This window comes from Plutella xylostella, chromosome 5, assembly GCF_932276165.1.
Source record: "Plutella xylostella chromosome 5, ilPluXylo3.1, whole genome shotgun sequence".
Taxonomy (NCBI): domain Eukaryota; kingdom Metazoa; phylum Arthropoda; class Insecta; order Lepidoptera; family Plutellidae; genus Plutella; species Plutella xylostella.
Genome location: NC_063985.1, coordinates 3,291,486 through 3,312,270, shown reverse-complemented (window position 1 = coordinate 3,312,270; position 20,785 = coordinate 3,291,486). Strand labels below are relative to the sequence as shown.

The following is a 20,785-nucleotide window of genomic DNA, read 5'->3' as shown; positions in this document are numbered from 1 at the left end:
ATAACTACAATCTGTTTGGGAAAAAGCAAAAAAAAAATGTAGATGTATGATGTAATAAATAGTAGGTACCTGGATGATTTTGATAAAGATAAAATACTCTTTATCTGCATACACACAGAAACAGCATTACAAACATGAAAAGAAAATAAATAGCACAATCGGCGGCCTTATTATATACTAAAATCTTTTTTGGAGGTTAGGTGTCAACAAGTAAACAATAAATTTTTAGCTCCCAATATAAATAAATAAAACTTACATATATGGAACTGTACTTCATGGTTTATTAAAGTCAGTGACACCATTATACCTGCCAGCTAATATATTCACTTTAAGAAGTTGTACAAGACATTGTTTGGATTAAACATAACCTCAAAATGGAATCCATCACCAAATCACTTGAGGAGATGAAGGAGATGTTCGGCAGTAGCATGGCCAGCTTCCAGGAGCAGCTCAACTCAAAGTCCCCAGGCCCCCCGACCACCACTGGACTTGCTGCAGAATTTAGCACATTCCGGGCTTTCATTATGTCTGCTCTGGGAACTCTGCAGCAACAGGTAGAATTTCTGGCTCGGGGCATGGATGCTGTTGAGATGAGGAGCCGTCGCAAAATGTTGCTGGTGCATGGTGTTCCGGAGAGCAAAGATGAGGACACCACAGTAGCTACCATCAAAGAGCTTGCCGGCCACTTCGCAGACCCAGAGCTTTGCAGAGAGGTAGATGTGAGGCATTGTCACAGGCTGGGACGCAGTGTGGGTGAGAAGCCAAGACCTGTTGTACTGAAGCTAAAGGAGGCCTCACTACGGGACAGGATTTGGTTTTCAAAAACCAAACTCAAGGGCTCTGGAGTGACTCTGTCTGAGTTTCTGACCAAGCCGCGTCACGACACCTTTATGGCGGCTAGACAGCGGGTCGGCGTGTCGCGATGCTGGACGAGGGATGGGTGCGTGTTCGTGCTCAGCCCGGATGGTAAGCGGCACCGAGCAGTGACTGTCGCCGAACTGGATGCTGTGTGTCCGCCGACACTGCTCGCGGGATCATCGTCGGTCGCCAGTACGTTGCCGGGGGCTGCTAAAAAAGGTAGCGAGAAAGCTCCATCAACCAAAGCCCGTCCAAAACGAGCCACAATCCAAAAGTCTGCGTGATCTTTGGTCATAGTGTTATGATAGGTAGTTTTAATTGTAATCACAGCTTTTTATTTTGTTTATTTTCTTTTTCTACCTGAACTTTAAATTTTTCATTTTATTTTGAATGTCAAAGTTTAAACTGTCAAGTGTCTTGTCATTGTCATAGTGTTTTATTTTACTCTGTGTGTCTTGTGCGTAAATTTGACATTGCTTTCACAGATTGAGTTGCCATGTTAAAATGTTTTGACTCTGTGTTATTTTATTTTTTTTGTATTTCTGCGAATAAGTATTAGATATTTTACAAAATTTTGTTAATGTTAATTAGGTAATCTGTGATAAGTGAAAACGGGCAGCTGGCGGGTGTATGTATGACTGACTTGATTTATAGTTTGTTGTACCTACTTACTTACGCGGTAAATACTGGTGTAACTTTATTTATTATTGAGTATAGTTATTTATTATTTAAGTTTATCTCTTATTATAATTATATTTATATAACCATAGGTACTACATGTCTGTATTAGATGAAAGCATAGATGGTGAAAATTACCTCTCCTGTACGTCGGACGATGAACTGAACAGCATTGACAGTAGTTTTTTAAGTATCCCATCCCTCTCAGACACTCTCATCACAAACTTTTCTGATGTTGCTAAAAACTTCAATGTCGTCCATCTTAACGCCCAAAGCATTCCTGCCCACTACTCTGATATGCTGGCAACGTTTTCTGACAACAAAAACCTTCACGCTATTTTAGTATCAGAATCCTGGTTGAAACCATGTCTCCCAACTACTTCATACTCCCTTCCAGGTTTCCGACTTATTCGGAATGACAGAACAGGTATTGGAGGAGGAGGAGTGGCTATCTACCTTCGTGCTCACATTCCTTTCACTGTTATTAGTATGTCCGCTCAACCCCCTCCACTAAATTCCGCTGAACATTTGTTTATTGAGGTTACACTTTCGCAACAAAAAGTCTTCCTTGGAGTCTATTATTGTCCCACTCTCCGTTTTAATTTCTTTCCTTCATTCGAGAAACTCCTCGAAGACTTTACTTCCGTATACTCTCATATAATTTTAATGGGTGATTTTAACACCTGTCTCCTCAAAAAAGATTCCCGTTCTTCTTCTCTAGAATCAATTCTAAACGCAAGCAACTTAAATATCCTTCCTCTTAATGCTACGCATCACCTCCCTAACTGTACCCCTTCTCTGCTCGATCTTACAATAGTCTCATCAAGTAATCATGTTGCAAAATTTGGCCAATGCAGTGCTGATGCCTTTTCACATCATGACTTGCTTCATCTTTCTTATAAAATTCGCCCACCTAAAGCTAAGCCGAGAATACTTATGCAGCGATGTTTTGGTAGTATGGATGTAGAAAAGCTTCGGTCTGATGCTGAAAATTTAGATTGGGGATCAGTCTTGAGCGCCAACACAGTTGACAGTAAAGTAGAGCTTCTCAACTCCTTTTTGGTAGACCTGTATGACAGACATGCTCCGGTCAGAGCTGTTAAAATGAAACACTTGCCGGCTCCTTGGCTTACCGATGATATAAAAGCTTTAATGCACCGTAAAGCATCATCTAAGTGTCGGTACAAGTGCAATCCTACAGAGCGCAACAAGCACAAATATTTGTTGGCACGGAATCGCTGCAACAAGGCGTGTAGGGACGCTCAACGACGCCATATTCACGAATCGGTAGAAAATGGGGATCCGGTTAAAGTCTGGAAATTTCTAAAAACCTTAGGAGTTGGAAAATCTCAGCACAACACGTTACCCAGAGATATTAACAAAGACTCCTTAAATCAACACTTTTCCTCATCATCGGCCCTCAGTGGCTCCACTAAATCAGACACACTTGCTCGTCTCTCATCTTTGCCTACTCCCAATTATTCCCCTTTTGTTTTTAGCCAATTCAGTGAATGTGATGTTAAGAAGAACATAGTATCCATTACCTCGAATGCAGTTGGAAGCGACGGTGTTAGTCGAAATATGATCATCCCCATTATTGATGTCGTCACTCCCATAATAACTCACATATTTAACTTCTCCATTGATGCAGAAACCTTTCCCATTATATGGAAAGACGCACAAATCACCCCTATTCCCAAAAAGTCCAACCCCTCCTCATTCTCAGACTACCGTCCCATCTCAATCCTATCTTTCCTTTCTAAGGTGTTTGAGCGCCTTGTGCATCATCAATTAAATTCCTTTCTTTCCCAAAACAATATCCTGAACCCCTTCCAATCCGGTTTTCGCTCTGGTCACAGCACCGTTACTGCATTAATTAAGATAAACGACGACATCCGTTGGGGCATGGAAAAAGGTGAGCTTACTGTGTTAACACTGCTTGACTTCAGTAACGCCTTCAACACCGTTGACTTCGATATACTGCTTGGAATACTGAGTTCACTTAACATATCTCCTGAAGCTGTTGGCTGGTTTCATAGTTACTTGCGTGGTCGCCGGCAGAGGATACGCATTGAAGATACCTTTTCAACTTGGTGTAGCACCAATGCCGGAGTCCCGCAAGGTGGCGTCTTATCTCCTCTTCTCTTCGCTTTGTTCATAAACGGCATATCTCAAACCATTTCATGTTCCTACCACTTGTACGCAGATGACCTTCAAATATATTGTCATTCGCCTCCACAAGAGCTACATAACGCCATATCGATGGTGAACTCTGACCTCGATAGGATCTCTGACTGGAGCAAATGTCATGGGCTTACGGTCAACCCCAAAAAGACTCAAGTGATACTGGTTGGCAGCTCGAGACTGAAATCCAAAATTGACTGGCTTCAACTACCCCCGATTACTTTTGACGGTGTTAATATCCCTTTTGCCGATAAAGTGAAGAATCTGGGTATTCTCATCGACACCAACCTAACCTGGGTGCCACAGATCTGTGAAGTCAGTCGGAAGATTTTTGCATCCTCTGCCAGCCTGAGAAGACTGCGTAACTTTCTACCTACCGCTACTAAAATCTCGCTTGCACAAACTCTTTTACTTCCCATTCTCGACTACGCCGACGCCTGCTATTCAGATATCACCCAGGAGCAACTGAATAAACTTGAGCGCCTTCAAAATTTCTGCATACGGTTCATATTTGGTTTACGTAAATATGACCGCATATCCGAATATCGCAATAAACTCAAGTGGCTCCCAATTCGCCTTCGCCGGAATGCTCATATTCTCTCTTTACTCTACTCTGTGCTGTTCAATCCCTCAACTCCAGCGTACCTCAAAGAGCGTTTTATCTTCAAAAACCATCCCGACAACAGACCAATGAGATCATCACAAATGCGTCTATTAGATTTCCCATCACATAGTACTGAATTTTACAGTACCTCATTTACGGTTACAGCTATAAGACTTTGGAATGCATTACCTGTTAATATCCGTTTTGCGAAGACAGATATAGCATTCAAAAAACAGGTAAAAGAACATTATCTTTCCTCCATCTTGCTTTAGTACCTCTATATTATATAATCTTTGTAACTATTTCCTCTATCTTTGAGTATATTATGTATGTATGTATTTAAGTATTTATTATTAAAACTGAATGTTTACTACATCATTTGTACACCTTCCTCATTTATCCTTTTAGTCTCTCCTCCACCCAAAGGTTGCCTGGAAGAGATCGCTTTTAGCGATAAGGCCGCCTATTGCGTTGTATTCACTGTATTATAAATTGTTATTTGTGTTCTGTTTAGTCAATAAAGTAGTATTCTATTCTATTCTATTCTAAAAGTAATCTCTTCCAGACAACCAAATTGATAGGAAATAGAAAGAATGAAAATGGGTATCGTGTGAAAACAAGAGATATTTATAAACTACATTAATATAAAATATAAACGATATGTAAATACCTACCTATAATAATACATGAAACCTACATAGTTAATAACAAATTTATACCTATAATACATAAATATTATTAAAAATAAATAAATAATTGCTGGTGCATTCTAATCAGGATAAGATAAATTTAAGTAGTGCTGTTTGAGCTTGTTTTTGAAGGATGGTAGAGAGAGTGCGAGTCTGATTTCAATGGGCAGACCGTTCCATAATTACAGCCTGAAATGTGAATCTTCTTCTTCTTCCTAGCCTTTTCCTTATTTAGGGTCTGCTTTGTGCGTCATGTCACGCCATTTTACCCTATCCTCTGTCATATCCAGCCGGAAATGTGAATGAACCCTCATAAAACACAGTTGTGCAAGAGGGAACATGAAGGCGAAGGTTATGAGATGAACGTAGTGAGCGGCTATGTGTAGAGCATCTCAACTCAAAACGTAAGGTATGTTGGGGAACAAGGATTGAACAGTACCGAATAAAGTAGTGAAAGTATGTGAGTATTCCGTCGAAGGCGAATTGGAAGCCACTTGTGTTTTTGTCGGAATACAGATACATGGTTATAATTTCTTAAACCAAATATGAATCGTATGCAGTAATTTGAATTTTCATTGGTCGTTATGTTATATTTAAAATCTGGTTTTTAAATAAATGGAAATAAAAAGACATGCAAAGATTGTTTACCTTTTGTGTAAAGTAAGAATGAATGCAGTACTATAATTAGGTACTATTAGGTACTATAATTTTTTTACTGACTTCCGAAACAGGAGGGGGTTCTCAATTCATCTGACAGGTATGTTTTTTATTTGAAGGTGGTGCCATGCTTCGGATTCAGTTATTTGTATTCGGTAAAAAATCTAATCTAACTGGCTGATTTTACCCTTTTTCCCACCGTTTGGGGAAAAATGATATTGAAAATAAAAAAGGCCCACCGGTGAATTCCATACACCAAAAAATATTATCAAAATCTCCATCATCCACTGATGCTATAAAAGTAGGTAAGTAAATCGTTTTTTTTTATGCAAATGAATGATGATGAAGTTCAAGTAACAATCCTGAGGATGGTAATCAGGGTGAGCAATTCTTTTTGTTGTTAATATACTTTTCGGGTGAGAAAATCTAATGAAAAACAGTGTTTACCTCGGGTGAACCAATTAATTCGTCCCTCGGGCTACGCTTAGGCGCACTAACCCTGAATGGGGACTAAATAAAGGCGTTGCAGCACTTGGGTAACTAAGAAGAAAATAAAAATATGAGACCAAAAGATTCCAAAATGTTGAAAACTTGAAACGCCGTAAGTGGGCCACAAGTGTCAAACTAAACAAAATTTGAAAATGACACTTTGTTACGTGACTTTTTACTATGAGAAGTAGATTTTTTAGTGCACCATGCAAAAGTCTCTCTGAATCAAACCCTTTCAGATTACCTTTCAACTTATGCAACAGCCTGTATTGAAGGTATATTATAAACAAGGATTGGTAATGTAAAGTTATACTTACGATATATTTACCACTATAAAATCGTATTATCTTAGACCAATTAGTTGGTCTAGCCTCGTCAGCTGAACTATGAGCTATCACTGACAGAGCTTGGCTTGAAATTAAAGGATTCATAATTTTCCTGCTTCATTAATCACATCCGCTGTAACAAATTTGTTTTTATCAGTTTGTTATCTCCAAATTACTTCGAAAAAGTATGACGATATATTAATAACAACTGAATCTTAAGTCTTCAGTTTATTATTTATCAGGGATTAAAGAATTATTGTATCTATTTATCCGTCATCACAACATAATTCACGTATATAAGCAGGTGAAATTGACTCAAACGGTAGCAGGTTGTTAGTGAGACACCAAGATGCGTACTTTGTTATTATTAGTGTTGGGGGCTGTGGCCGTGGCAGGTGAGAGTTTTAGATTATTTCATTAATTATGGCACGGAGGGTAACTCAGGGCTCATAAGGAGCCTCAGATTTAAACTCTTGAAATCTCTCTATATTGAAATTAAAATATATTATGAAAAGTGTAACATTTTATATCAACATTCCATTGACATTAAGAACCAATCAATTTTACAAATTCCTATTTCAAATCTTATTATTTTATAGCTGTCCCGAAGAACCCACAAAGGATTGTGGGTGGGTCTACTACCAACATTAGCAACTACCCCTACATCGCTTCCCTGCTGTACAGCAGGAACTCAAACACTTACTGGCAAAGCTGCGGTGGTACCGTCATCAACTACAGGACCATCCTGACTGCTGCCCATTGCACATTGTAAGTTATTTACTTTTTCTTAACCTCCTGAGACCCAGAGAGAGTTTTCGGGAGCTGCAATCTTAACTTTGTCTGAACCTTGTCGTGGAGATCACAGTAAGAGGTCTCTGGATCTCTGGAGATAAAAGGAATGCATTAAGTATTTGTATAAACAAAAGCCAACCTTACTAGGGTTGTCTGCGACGTTCACATTGCCTCCCATTCGAACCCCGTGCCGAAGCATTTATTTGATATTTACTGACCTGTATTACTTTTACATATCTATAGAATATATCATATTGTGGGGTGATACTACATAATCAAATAACATTACAGCGGAGACTCCGCCGGCCAGTGGCGCATCCGTGTCGGCTCGACCTACGCCAACAGCGGCGGCACCGTGCTCGCCACCAACCGCATCCTCAACCACCCCAACTACAACACTCGCACCAACGACAACGACGTGGCCCTCCTCCGCTCCCAGAGCAACATCAACCTGGGCGGCAACGTGCAGGCCGGAGTCATCGCCGGGTCCAACTACAACCTGCCCGACAACGCGCAAGTCTGGGCCGCTGGATGGGGAACCACTAGCGTAAGTTCTCTTTTTTGCATTTGTACATGCATGTTTTGGGTCTTGCCAGGTTGTGTCTAATAATGTTTCTTTTTTTCAATACAGTTCCTTGGCCAGTCCTCCGAGCAGCTGCGTCACGTGCAGATCTGGACCGTGAACCAGTCCACCTGCAGGAACCGTTACGCCCAACTCGGATACTCTGTCACCGACAACATGTTGTGCTCGGGCTGGCTCGATGTCGGCGGTCGCGACCAGTGCCAGGGTGACTCCGGTGGTCCCCTCGTCCACAACAACGTCATCGTCGGTGTCTGCTCTTGGGGACACGAGTGCGCCCGCGCCCAGTACCCTGGCGTCAACGCCCGCGTCTCTCGCTACACCTCCTGGATTCAGAACAACGCGTAAGACTTGGCAGTAACCAGTCAACATGTCACGCGACCAATTAGTTTTGAATTAAAGATAATTTAAATGTACTCACGTTTTTATCTGTCCAGCTTAGTTCCTTATCCCATAATTCTGTACGTATAAATTAGGTATGAACTGAAGCTATCAATGCAGATTGAAAAATGTCTTGATAAGTATATTTATAGAGTGACGGAGTATTTATGAAAACTACGATAAATATATAAGAACTCCAAGAAGTCGCTGCGTTTTTCTATAATGTGTAAGGAAAATATATTTAGACGACCGAATGGCGTAGTGGTTAGTGACCCTGACTACTTAGCCGAAGGTCCTGGGTTCGATTCCCGGCGGGGGCAGATATTTGTTTAAACACAGATATTTGTTCTCGGGTCTTGGATGTGCCCGTAAAATGGCAATAGGCCCGCCCCCTATTACATTGGGACTAAGAGAACACTGGCGAAAAGTGGGTGCAGCAATGCACCTCTGCCTACCCTGCAAGGGAGTACATTAGTACAAGGCGTGAGTATGTGTTTTTGTTTTTGTTTTGAAAATATATTTGTCATGTAAATAAAAAATTATAGAACATACCCACCTAGATGTAATATCTGAGATAGAGAATTTAGAAGTTTATTAATTTATTCCCGCTAGGAATCTTCATCACGACCCATTACGTCCCCACTGCTGGGGCACGGGTCTCCTTCCAATGAAGGAAGGGTTTAGGCCTAGTCCACCACGCTGGCCAAGTGCGGGTTGGTGGACAATTTTATTCCAACGTCTGAATGGCATCATCCAATGCATGAACAGTTTCGGGAATAATATCCCCAGTCTCACTCCTCCTTGCAATAGGCTACTTGACTCATATCAAAATCAGGACAATAAATGAGTATTTATTGCAGTTTTGAATTTACGAAATCGAAATATATTGATTTTGGCTTATTAAACTAGATACATTGCATAATTTCAATTTAAAAAATATTATTTTTTGTGACGTCAGATGCCTCGACCACTCTGACATAATCTGTGCTGTTTCCAAGGACTTTGTATACAGGGTTATTGGTAAGTAGACCTGATCCTTTCAGGGGGTGATAGAGGAAGGCATTTCCAGTCGATTGAACCCAATAATGCATTATCCTAAACTTAACCATTTCTAATATATTTAATTTTTAAGGTTTTTTTAATTTTATGCCAAACTTTTATGCTTAAAACCGAAAATAAAAACAACTAGCCATATTTCAATATATTTTTTGTTTTTTTTGCATAAATAAAACCTTTAATACCATAACCTTTTAACCATTAACCCTGTATACATATAGCGTTATACGTATACAAAGTCCTTGGCTGTGTCATAAGTGTAGTGGTATCTTCAACTGTGATAAATGAATGATTTGCTCCCTTCTGACGTCACAACAGTCCACGCCATAGACAATTTTAAAACAAATATGGCTGAGAGCGTTTTCGCCTGTTTACGAAAAGTAAACAGAAAGAAATACCAAAAGTTAAGTTTTTAGATTTTCCAGGTCCCAAAAAATATGAGAGTATTTTTTTGATCTAATAGAGCAATTATCAATCATAGGAGATGTTATTTAAAAAAGGGTCAAGTAGCCTATTGGATATGTCTTGTTTTGTGACTCCGGGCAGTAAAGTAGCGGCAATGAACTGACGCCGCAGAACCTCGATATAGTGACTGCTGATTGGACAGAACTGCCCAAGTCTGGATGGAGTAGATCTGAATTTCTCATAGCCGATAGCCCACAAATGCTGATTGTACTCTATTTTCCGTATAATCTGCCTCCCTGTATGGATGTGTTGGTCTAATTTGTTAAAGCCTTTTCAAAACTCAATAAATTCTAAGGACTGGAATCCTTCAAACTAGAGCGAGACGGTACGTGATGACCCATGATAACAACTTGTATACTTACATACATGGCTTAAAGTAAAATCGGTGTATATGTATAGTTTTTAGAAGGGTTTTATACTTACTATTTTGAAAATTACAATGACTTTAAGGGTCGGCAATAGGCAATCGAGGGTTGGCATTGTCATAGAATTATGTAGTAAATGATGCTCTACAGCCTTGAAAAAAATCACACAGGTAGCCGAAGAGTCTAGCTAGGTGCTGAATCATTCGAATTTAAGTAAATGCTTATGGATAACTGTAAATTAATTACGAAAAACCAGTAAATCACACTCCCGTATTGTAACAACTGTGTCGTAATTATCAAGAATTTTCATATGATTCTTATCAAATTATAAAGATAAATGCTTGGACTAGGCGCTAAATACCTTGTTTTTTAATAAACACACACCTATTTTGTGTAAATTAATCCCAAACTTGAGCAATTTTTTTCCCTCAAATCTTCATACAAATATCTATGGCGGCTTTCTGTGTTATAAAATCATAAACACAAGCAACGTTTGACTCAGTCGGCCGGTGGCCTCCAAAGAAGGGTCACGTCGGTTTAGGCGGCACTGACAGCTCGCGATCTAATTGTGTACAGACACAAAATCACTGCACATTGGTTGTCATTACACTTTTTCAACTTTTATGACACCAACATAATTTGATTTGAAATTGAGGAAGCATAATTCTTATACTATATTCAATAAATTAAATGATAATGTTTTTTATTAGTTAAGTCCATGGTACTTCTTGATTAAATTATAATTAAACGTGCTAATTAAACGAGGTTCTATCGAAATTCAAAACACCGCATCCATCTTAATTGATAAACTTAGTCTTATGGGGTTCTCTCAGTACAATTTCTTAAAAAATTCTCACAACAACACACTTGATCTAGCCTTCTCAAATTTCTCGGCCGAAGCCTACGTAGCCCAAACTCCTTTATCGAAGTTAGACGAATATCATCCAGCATTTATTTTTGACGCCACTGACATCACGGTAAATTCACTCCCGACTAAACCTATTCTTAAATATAAATACAATAAAGGTGACTATGAAAATATCGTATCAAAATTAAACGAGGTTGATTGGCATTCTTGTTTGAATGAGGGTTCTATCGACGATGCTGTTCAAGTTTTTTACAGTCACATACGTGCATTAATTGATAAATATATACCTAAAATATTAACTCACAAAAACAACACATTCCCTATTTGGTATAATGATGCTCTAATTAAAATAATTCGCGAGAAAAACAAGGCTCACTCCCGATGGAAAAAATTCAAAAACCGTCTTGACTACGCAGAATTTCAACTTTTACGAAAACGACAGCACAGGGTACAGACTGAGTGTTTTGACAAATATGTCAAATATATGGAAAATAAAATTTGTGACAACCCAAAGCTATTCTGGTCATTTGTTAAGTCTCGTCGTAATGCGTCGAACTACCCAAAGTATGTTAAATATAATGGAGAAACAGTAACTGACGGTGAGGAGATCTGCTCGGCCTTTAATAACTTCTTTTTTAGTGTCTTCCTATCACCCTCCGATGAATACCCTGATACAAATTTACCCCCTCCTAAAAATGGTGTAGCTTCACATCTGCACTCAATACAACTGTCTGAAGATGAAGTTCTAAAAGCGTTACACCAAATAGACTGCAACAAAGGTGCAGGAAGTGACCAAATTTCACCACTATTTATCTGGAACTGTAGAGCTGCGCTTGCACTTCCTCTATGTATAATATACAATCGATCACTAAGAGAAGGAAATTTCCCTATTATCTGGAAAGAAGCCCTTATAGTACCCATCCATAAAAAAAACTCTAAACTAAATGTAGAAAATTATCGTCCAATATCAATTTTAAACACATTTGCAAAAATTTTCGAAAAATTAGTCTTCAACTCTTTTTACAATTGTCTTTCTTTAAGTATACCTGAAGAACAACACGGTTTCATGCGGAATCGTTCTACAACAACGAATTTGGCTACGTTCGTGGATTTTACACTGACGTCCGTTGAAAAACGGAGACAGGTTGATGTGGTCTACACGGATTTTGAAAAAGCCTTTGACCGTGTGGACCACATCATTCTGCTTCGCAAGCTCGAACACTTAGGTATCCACGGCGACCTACTTCGTTGGATAAAATCTTATCTTCTCAATAGATCACAGGCGGTTGTTGTCGGTGGGTTTCGGTCAAACTTCGTCAGTATTCCTTCAGGTGTACCACAGGGATCGCATCTTGGGCCTCTCCTTTATAACACCTATCTATATGACATATATACATGCTTCAAGTACTCGAGATTTCTAATGTACGCTGACGACACCAAAATCTTTCTTGAAATCAACAGTTTAGCAGATTGTGAGAACCTACAACACGATTTGAGAAATGTATCTACGTATTATATAGCCAACAGAATTAAAGTCAACACAGACAAATGCCAAATGGTCACATATACTCGCAAGAATAAACCAATTGCATTTACATATCTCATTTCTGACCAACCTATTGGACGTTATTATATTATTCGTGACCTAGGGGTCTATCTAGACCATAAGCTCACTATGGTCCCTCACATAGACACCATGTTGGACAAAGCTTACAAGAACTTAGGTTTTATCATGCGTATATGCAAACCTTTCTCAAATATATCTTGCATTAAACAGGTATACTTTGCATACGTACGGAGTTCGCTTGAATATGCTAGTACCATTTGGAACCCGAACTATGTCACCCACATCCATCGCATTGAACGTATCCAAAAAAAAATGGTAAAATATATTGATTTTAAGAGTAAAAGCAGTCAACAAACATACGAGGATAGTTGCTCACACTACAGAATAGATCCCCTACACAGTCGCCGGTCAGTTAACGATGTTTTACTTCTATATGACTTACTGAGTAGTAAGCTGGACTGTCCCGCACTTTCAAATCAAATTGGTCTTCTAGTACCGACACGCCGTACAAGGCACACAGCCTTATTTCACATACCATTCCACCGTACTAACTACGGCCAAAATTCTACACTGACACGCATAGTAAAAACTTATAATAAAAAATACAGCCATATCGACCCTTTTTGTTACACTAGAAACTCATTTAAAAAGGCTATTCGAAGGAGTAATTAAATTTAAATATATATAAAACCGATCCTCGCTCCAATATTTAAATTTATTATTATTCAATCTGTGGTGGTCCCACAAAACGCAACACTTTGGAATCTGTCTTCCTTCTCTCCAGCTTAGTGGTATACCTACTCTCAATAGGTAGGTATACTGAACCCAAGACTTTAATTTTTATTTTTTGTTATGATGAATGCATCATAATTATCGTCGCAGGGCTAGGCTACTCACCTACACTGTATTTTGTTACTTATTATATTTTGTACCGTACCATGAACAATATAATTTTGTAGGTACGTATACTTGTGCAAATACATGCATAAGTAAATCAACGACTAACTGGTATAGATATCTTGACTCTGTCGGTGTCTCAATACACAAATATACATACCTACCTACTAACCGGTTCTGATACCTGCATCTACGCATACGCGCATCTAAGCTTAGTGGTAGGTACTCACAAAATAATTTATTCCCTAGTTCCCTACCGATCCCAAGACTGGACTCGAACTTGTCGCAGGGCTAAGACACACAGACACACATGACTGCCTGCAGTATACTGCCGCACTAACCTTACGATGGGTGGTATACTACTATTAATACTTAAATCACGTATCAGTATTTAGCACACAAAAGGATGTCGCACGTCTTCTTATCTTATTTTATATTTTTTTAAAACCGAAAGTTAAATCAGTAACTTAGCTAAGTATATACATAGTACTGAATATTTATTTTATCCTGTTCTTTGTTAAAAGACTTCTTTTTTTTTGTTAAAGACAAATTAGGAACATAATTTTATATCAGCATATATACTTTGCTTACTTACCTTAATACTAATTATTTTTGTTTTGTTTTTTTTCTTTGTGTCTAAAAAGTGTAAACTTCACGTTAGCTTGCTAAATTTTTATATTGAGTTCTACGAAGAAACCTATTATTGGCCTTACTGTTAAATTATTACCACTTAAGTCATTGTAATAGTTACGCTGTTGGTTTCTCAATAAATAAATAAATAAATAAATAAATAATTATTAATGCCTAACTAAAACTAACTAATATAAAATTAAAATTAAACTAAAAAGAAGATGCTGGCCAGATCGCTGCCACTGTCGGGTAGGGTACCCAAGACGCTGGCCGCGTTACCCCGCTATATAGCGATGCTTAGCCTTTGTGATAGGTAAGTGCCAGCCCTAGGGTCCCTTGAGACTTCTATTAGTCTGCTGCTGATGTCTTTAAAAAGCTGACGTGCCTCCGGTCCCCACGGCCCTGGGATGAGGAGCAGGAATATAGTGAATGGATCTAAGTGATGACAATACGTAGGAAGATTAGGTTAGGATTCAAAAACACAGTCTCACCATGAGAGGCATGGTCTCGTGAGGATCTGATGAGGGCAGTAACACGGAGGTGACTGACTTTTATTTCAAAGATTTAATAGCTAAAAGCATCGAGTTTGGGCTATTAAGTATGTTTTTCAGAGAGAGAGAAAGAGATTTTATTTTTCCTCTGGATGTGTTAGGTTTACTGGGTTTACTAAGTTCATTCTGTTAATGGCATCAAGTTGTTATGTGTTCATAAGTAATAATTATTTATATTTTTTATTATTATATTTATTTTAACAAAATGCAAAAAGTTCTCCACGAAAATGTAAAAATAAAAATAAATTCGTAACGTAAAATTGTCAATGACGGAATTTCTTCTATAGACAGTAGCCACAAAAAAACAAACGATAGATGGCGTGATTTGAAGATAAAGATACATTTACAATACAATACAATACAATACAAAACACTTTATTTGCACCAAGAATAAAAATTACAAAAAATAAAACTTAAAAATAAAACAGTACAAAAAGGCGGCCTTATTGCTTATAGCAATCTCTACCAGACAACCTTTGGATGGAAGAGAGTAAGTCTATATGATTGTGAGGTAGTTGTGGTGCAAGTATATATATACATAAAATATATACTACTTAAACAGTACATACACTAAATAAATAAATAAAACAACAAATAAATATCTAATAACTATATATATTAGACGACCGAATGGCGTAGTGGTTAGTGACCCTGACTACTGAGCCGATGGTCCCGGGTTCGATTCCCGGCTGGGGCAGATATTTGTTTAAACACAGATATTTGTTCTCGGGTCTCGGATGTGCCCGTAAAATGGCAATAGGCCCACCCACTATTACATTGGGACTAACATAACACTCTGGCGAAAAGTGGGTGCAGCAATGCACCTCTGCCTACCCCGCAAGGGAGTACATTAGTACAAGGCGTGAGTGCGTGTTTTTTTTTTATATATATATATATATATATATATATACCTATAATATACTTACATAAATAATACACATTACATAATATTATATTCAACTAGTTAGTCAGTGACTGTAGGTAGTGCAATTTGACCCTTTCTTTGAAAGAGGCCACAGATGGTGCACGTCTAATTTCTTCAGGAAGAGCATTCCAGAGAACCACTCCACACACAACACCACCATTTATTCGACACATAGACAGCAACAACAAAAAAAATACAGATTTAAAGAAAAGAAACATATACTTATACAATACAACAAAGAAAAAAAAGGATACACATCAAAATAACTGGAAAAAATATAAGCCCCAATTTACTTGTGTGGGACAGGGAGTACCATAATATTTTTTTTGGGGTACTCCCCATCTATGCGAAATATCAGCTTGATATCTTTACCCGTTTCTGAGAAAAAGGGCGGTGACAGACAGTCAGTCAGACAGACGGACAACAAAGAGATCCTATAACGGTTGCTTTTTTTCTTTTGACGTTCGAAACCCTAAAATTAAGTAAAAATATTATGCTGCTACCAAAAAATGTACTTACAGGTATTGAAAAAGCGGTATATAGGTAGTACTAAACAAATTATAAACAAACAAAAAACCCGACTGCACGCTAAAAAGATGAAAACAAGTCCCAATGTTAATGGAAAGTATCGTAGGTGGGGACCAGCAGAGGGTTCACCATTTAGCTGAATGTTACTTAGAAAACGGCCTTGAGTGGCGGTCAAGTTGGTCCCCGCCTGCGATACTTTCCATTAACATGGGACTTGTTTTCATGTTTTTAGCGTACAGTCGGGTTTTTCGTTTGTTTATAATTGTATTTTTTTATTTGTAACTTTTTAGTTGTTTTTATTTTATGAAATTTTACGTCAGTAGTTCATGATCATTTTTAATTTCAATAATTTTGGTGTTATAATATGCATATTTTTGTGATGTGAAAATCAAGCCCTTTCATTTGATACCTTACACGGCAAAGTTGAATTATTATTTTTTCGATCATCACGTTATGTCCTCTAGAGGGCGCTATGTACATTTTAATGGAATGTAACTAGTATGTAAGTTTACGAAATAAAATATTTTGTATTTTGAATTTTTTTAGAAACTTTGTTGGACATGTGACTTTTTACCATGGAAAATGATTTTTTTTTCGCGAATTTGCAAATCTCTTAGAACAAAAGTTGTTCAGAATGACCCCTTGAGTCATCCCCTTTTGGCTTAGTATAGCCCTTTTGCGACACTATGTATTTACTTTGCTTTGTCGTCGGGGTTCAGTTGGCTGGAGGATGCCCGAAACTTATTATCTACACTTTAATACTTGTAGTTACCTTTCTACAAGTAAATACCACATTTGTTTGAGAAAGCTAATCGGGTTCCGAGTATAGAGTAAAGTGGCACCCCTATTAATTTCTACTCTTTCCTGGTGCCTACCAGTGTAAGTAAGAATTATACTTACCTACTTACCCTAAAATCACCCAAAATGTACTTGAACATAATTGTCAATAAAGTTGGCGAGTAAAAGTTTATCGACCCACTGTGCAAACTTACATGTGTGCGTGTCACTGCGTGTGCTGTGTGAAGAGCATTGAAAACCCAAAATTGGCGCGGCACGTCACCCTGTACGGGCCCTTAAAGACGGACATTAATAACGAAAGATAGGTACCTCCTATTGAGGTGCTAAGGGGTGCAAATGACTTAATATCATTTTATTATAGTCCACGTGTTTAGGGTAATGCGATGAAAAGTTAAGAAAGGGGACGGCAGAGGAACTAAGAGAAAGCTAAAGAGAAGAGAGGCGAAGAAAATGTAGGGGAGGAGAATGGAGGGTGCAAAGAGAAAACAGACTAACGGAAAGAGAGGGGATAGACGATTGTAGCTGGGCCAGACAAGGGGAAAAGATTGTACAGTTCAGGACTTACCTCCATGCCTTCATGGGTTGGATAGATTTAGTCAAATATCAACAGAAGTGATACACCATTGGAAATGTTTAGTAGAGATTATTTCGTAACCTTTATGCTTCTATGTTTCATCACCAAGATAACAATTTTTAAGCCAATCCGTTCTACTAATGTTTATATTATAAATTATTACAAACACACACACACTTACTTAAATTGATAAAAATAGTCGAAACCCAATTATGTGTTTCTCGACAATGTATAATCAATTTATCAACAGCTTTGTAAGCTTAATGAATTTCCGTTTACACTTTTCCATACTGTCATTTCTTAATTAGGTATTTTTAACACTGTTAAAGTTGTTGGTAGCAATTTTTTCTTAAGATGAAAAATCCAATTTAAGAAATATCAAATAAAAAATATATATTAATACATATCTTAATAATATGGTAAATGAGAGTAACGATGTTAATTATATAAAAAAACACATTTTGAAATATTTAAATCGTGTGCCTTCAGAATTGGCTACATTATTACCCGCGATGATAATAAAGTATCCAAAATCAATGATTATGAATAGAGAACGATAAAAACTGGAGGGCTGGGCGGAAATAATATGGGTGTATATATAGCTTAAGTAATGTTTAGTAAATAGATGATAATTAAATTATTATCTTTAATCCCTCAGTAGGTATCTATTATGGGTTTTCCAAAGAAAGACCGATTGACCATCGATCGTGGCACAAACTCCGAGAACAGATGGGAAAACCAAAAAATAATATCAGGGATTATTGTTTTTATCACACATGCGCCAGTATATAAGGCGTTATATTTTCTCAATCACTAGAAGTGTGGTAGTCAATCCTTCAAAATGCGTACTCTGGTGCTATTGCTCTTGGGAGCTGTGTTCGTGGCAGGTAAGGATTTATGTCAAAATGGCATTACCTTGTTTGATTGGTATTTCTTTCTATTTTCTTGTGTTCCACACTCTCATTCGCCAGAACGGATCATCTCACTTACTGGATAACAAGTGAAAACTGAACAGCCTCCTGCTTTGAGTGGCTGTCGGCACCAATTTATGGTCCCACCTGGGAATTGGACCTGACACCTCTGCCTGTTTATTGAAGCAGTGGTAGCCACCAGTCTTAAAATCAATCCAAATTATCAAATTCCTAAATACCTCTTATCATCTTTGCAGCTGAGCCGAGGAACCAGCAAAGGATAGTGGGTGGTACCACTACCACTATTACTCAGTACCCGTACATGGCAGCTTTGCTGTGGAGCCCCACTGGAACGATCTTCCCTCAGAACTGCGGAGGTTCTATCATCACCACAACTACCATCCTGTCAGCTGCCCATTGCTTCATGTAAGTTGAAAAGTTAACGATGACACAGGATATTGCAGTGGTTCAGTGCTTTAGTCGCCCCCTTTGGTGTATTATACCCATTTTTGACATCCCTGTATAAGCACATGTACATGAAATTTTTGGTTAGTCGTAAACATATTATTTCTTATCTCTCCTTTATAAAGACACCTGAATAGATCAAATTCGATGTTGTTCTCAAAGGAGATGGTTAGTTTCTGGACCAGTCTCAATTGAAACACATCTTGTCTTGATAAGTAAGCTGATAGAATTGTATAATTTTCCAGCGGCGACACAGAAAGGAACTGGCGCATCCGAGTCGGCTCCACCTACGCCAACAGCGGCGGCACCGTGTTTGCCACCAGCCGCATCATCCGGCACCCCAGCTACAGCCAGTTCTCCCACAACCACGACGTGGCGCTTCTCAAAGCCCAGGGCACCTTCGTCCTGGGCACCAACGTGCAGCTCGGAGTCATCGCCGGCGGTAACTACATCTTGCCCGACAACTCCGTCGTCTGGGCTGCCGGATGGGGTCACACTACCGTAAGTTTTGCTTAGAGCTATCGAGTATTGTAGTTTCTAAGTTGAGTTGTGCATTCAAATAAAATGATCATAGTGTTCTTGGGCTACTACGACAACCATAAACTGAAATGAGGGTCGGACTTTAAAGCACCATGGGACTTGCTAAGATATATAATATGAAAATCAAACCTTTTCCTAGAGTCACTACCGTACTTATAGTACCATACATCATCATCATCAGGTCCTGGGATCCCTAATCAGGGACATAGGGCTCGAAGTGTAGATTTCCACTCTGACCGGTCCTGTGCGACGCCTTCGACTTCGTGCCAGCTCATGCCGAGGGCGGCTGCCTCCTGCACGGCAGTGCGACGCCACGTGGTTTTTGGCCGTACCCTCTTTCGCTTGCCAGATGCAGCCCACTTTGTCAGGGCGATTTTGGGTGGATGGTCTTCGGATCTCCGCAGCGTATGGCCAATCCAGATCTACTTCTTAAGCCGGATTTCCGAGTCAATTCTCCTCTGGTTGGTCAGTCTCCATAACTCCGTATTCGAGATGGTTCGCGGCCAGAATACCTTTAGTATCTGTCTAAGGCATATTTTATGTTGACAAACACTAGAAAAATAAAACACAGTTTTTCCGTTCCATTCAGTTCGGCGGCGTATCGTCTGAGCAGCTGCGCCACGTGCAAGTGTGGACCGTGAACCAGCAAGTGTGCCGGTCCCGCTACGGATCCGTCATCACCGACAACATGCTGTGCTCGGGCTGGCTGGACGTGGGCGGCCGCGACCAGTGCCAGGGCGACTCCGGCGGCCCCCTGCTCCACAACAACGTCATTGTGGGCATCACCTCCTTCGGTAGGGACTGCGCGCTTGCCTACTACCCCGGGGTCAACGCTCGCGTGTCCCGCTACACCTCCTGGATCCAGAACAACGCGTAAAAGTCTGAGTTGACTACAGATATCATGGATTTTATAAATAAAACATATTAAAATCCTTTTCAAGTGTTTAATTGTGCTGAGTATTGTAAAAAAAGCTATTTTAAAACGGGAAGTTGCGAACGATAGATACCCCTGTTGGGCTGCAAAAGTTGAAAATGCCTTAAATATCAATATGGTTATTTTTGTAGTTATGCGACAAGAGGTTAGGAAAGAGGAGCGAAGGTAAATATGGAATGGCAGGGAAGAGGAAGACGGAAGTGCAGGGGAAAGTAGCGGAGGTTAGAAAAGGCCAGAGAAGGTAAAGATAAGGGAGGAGAGGGGATTTCGATAATATTGGTTTAGAATTATTTGTGAATGAAATGATTTTGTGAATGATTATTTGTGATGAATTGAAATGTGACTATTGAAGGTTTTAAATGAAATGTAAAGATGATAAAAAAAGTCAGACGTCAATAACAAAAGATGAGACCTTAGGAGATATAAGTATATTATGAAATGTTTTTTACATGTACAATTGTACTAGGTAGTGG

The 20,785-nt window shown here is 38.9% G+C and overlaps 4 protein-coding genes across 8 annotated transcripts in view; 3 read left to right on the top strand and 1 right to left on the bottom strand.

The window, feature by feature from the left end:
- Positions 1-20,785, bottom strand: part of LOC105391556 (solute carrier family 12 member 6) — a 355,094-nt gene that overhangs the window by 107,877 nt on the left and 226,432 nt on the right. The gene's annotated exons all lie outside the window — the stretch shown is intronic.
- Positions 193-1,281, top strand: LOC125491455. The gene has a single exon (XM_048633493.1). The coding sequence runs from the start codon at positions 375-377 to the stop codon at positions 1,140-1,142; it is 768 nt and encodes a 255-aa protein (XP_048489450.1). The 5' UTR covers positions 193-374; the 3' UTR covers positions 1,143-1,281.
- Positions 6,810-8,268, top strand: LOC105388683 (trypsin, alkaline C-like). The gene is given in 4 exon segments (NM_001309120.1): positions 6,810-6,880; positions 7,085-7,253; positions 7,569-7,824; positions 7,909-8,268. Coding segments are annotated over 4 exon segments (768 nt in total). The 5' UTR covers positions 6,810-6,834; the 3' UTR covers positions 8,206-8,268.
- LOC125491456 (trypsin CFT-1-like) lies at positions 18,189-20,313 on the top strand. The gene is made up of 4 exons (XM_048633494.1): positions 18,189-18,349; positions 18,631-18,799; positions 19,084-19,339; positions 19,968-20,313. The coding sequence occupies exons 1-4, from the start codon at positions 18,304-18,306 to the stop codon at positions 20,253-20,255; spliced, it is 759 nt and encodes a 252-aa protein (XP_048489451.1). The 5' UTR covers positions 18,189-18,303; the 3' UTR covers positions 20,256-20,313.

What these genes read in the sequence shown, in the direction of transcription:
- LOC125491455 (XM_048633493.1), top strand. Translation starts at nt 375, where the DNA reads ATGGAATCCATCACCAAATCACTTGAGGAGATGAAGGAGATGTTCGGC.
- LOC125491456 (XM_048633494.1), top strand. Translation starts at nt 18,304, where the DNA reads ATGCGTACTCTGGTGCTATTGCTCTTGGGAGCTGTGTTCGTGGCAG. An exon ending in TCAGCTGCCCATTGCTTCAT is followed by an intron (nt 18,800 to 19,083) that starts GTAAGTTGAAAA and finishes ATAATTTTCCAG; the next exon opens with CGGCGACACAGAAAGGAACT. An exon ending in CCGGATGGGGTCACACTACC is followed by an intron (nt 19,340 to 19,967) that starts GTAAGTTTTGCT and finishes CGTTCCATTCAG; the next exon opens with TTCGGCGGCGTATCGTCTGA.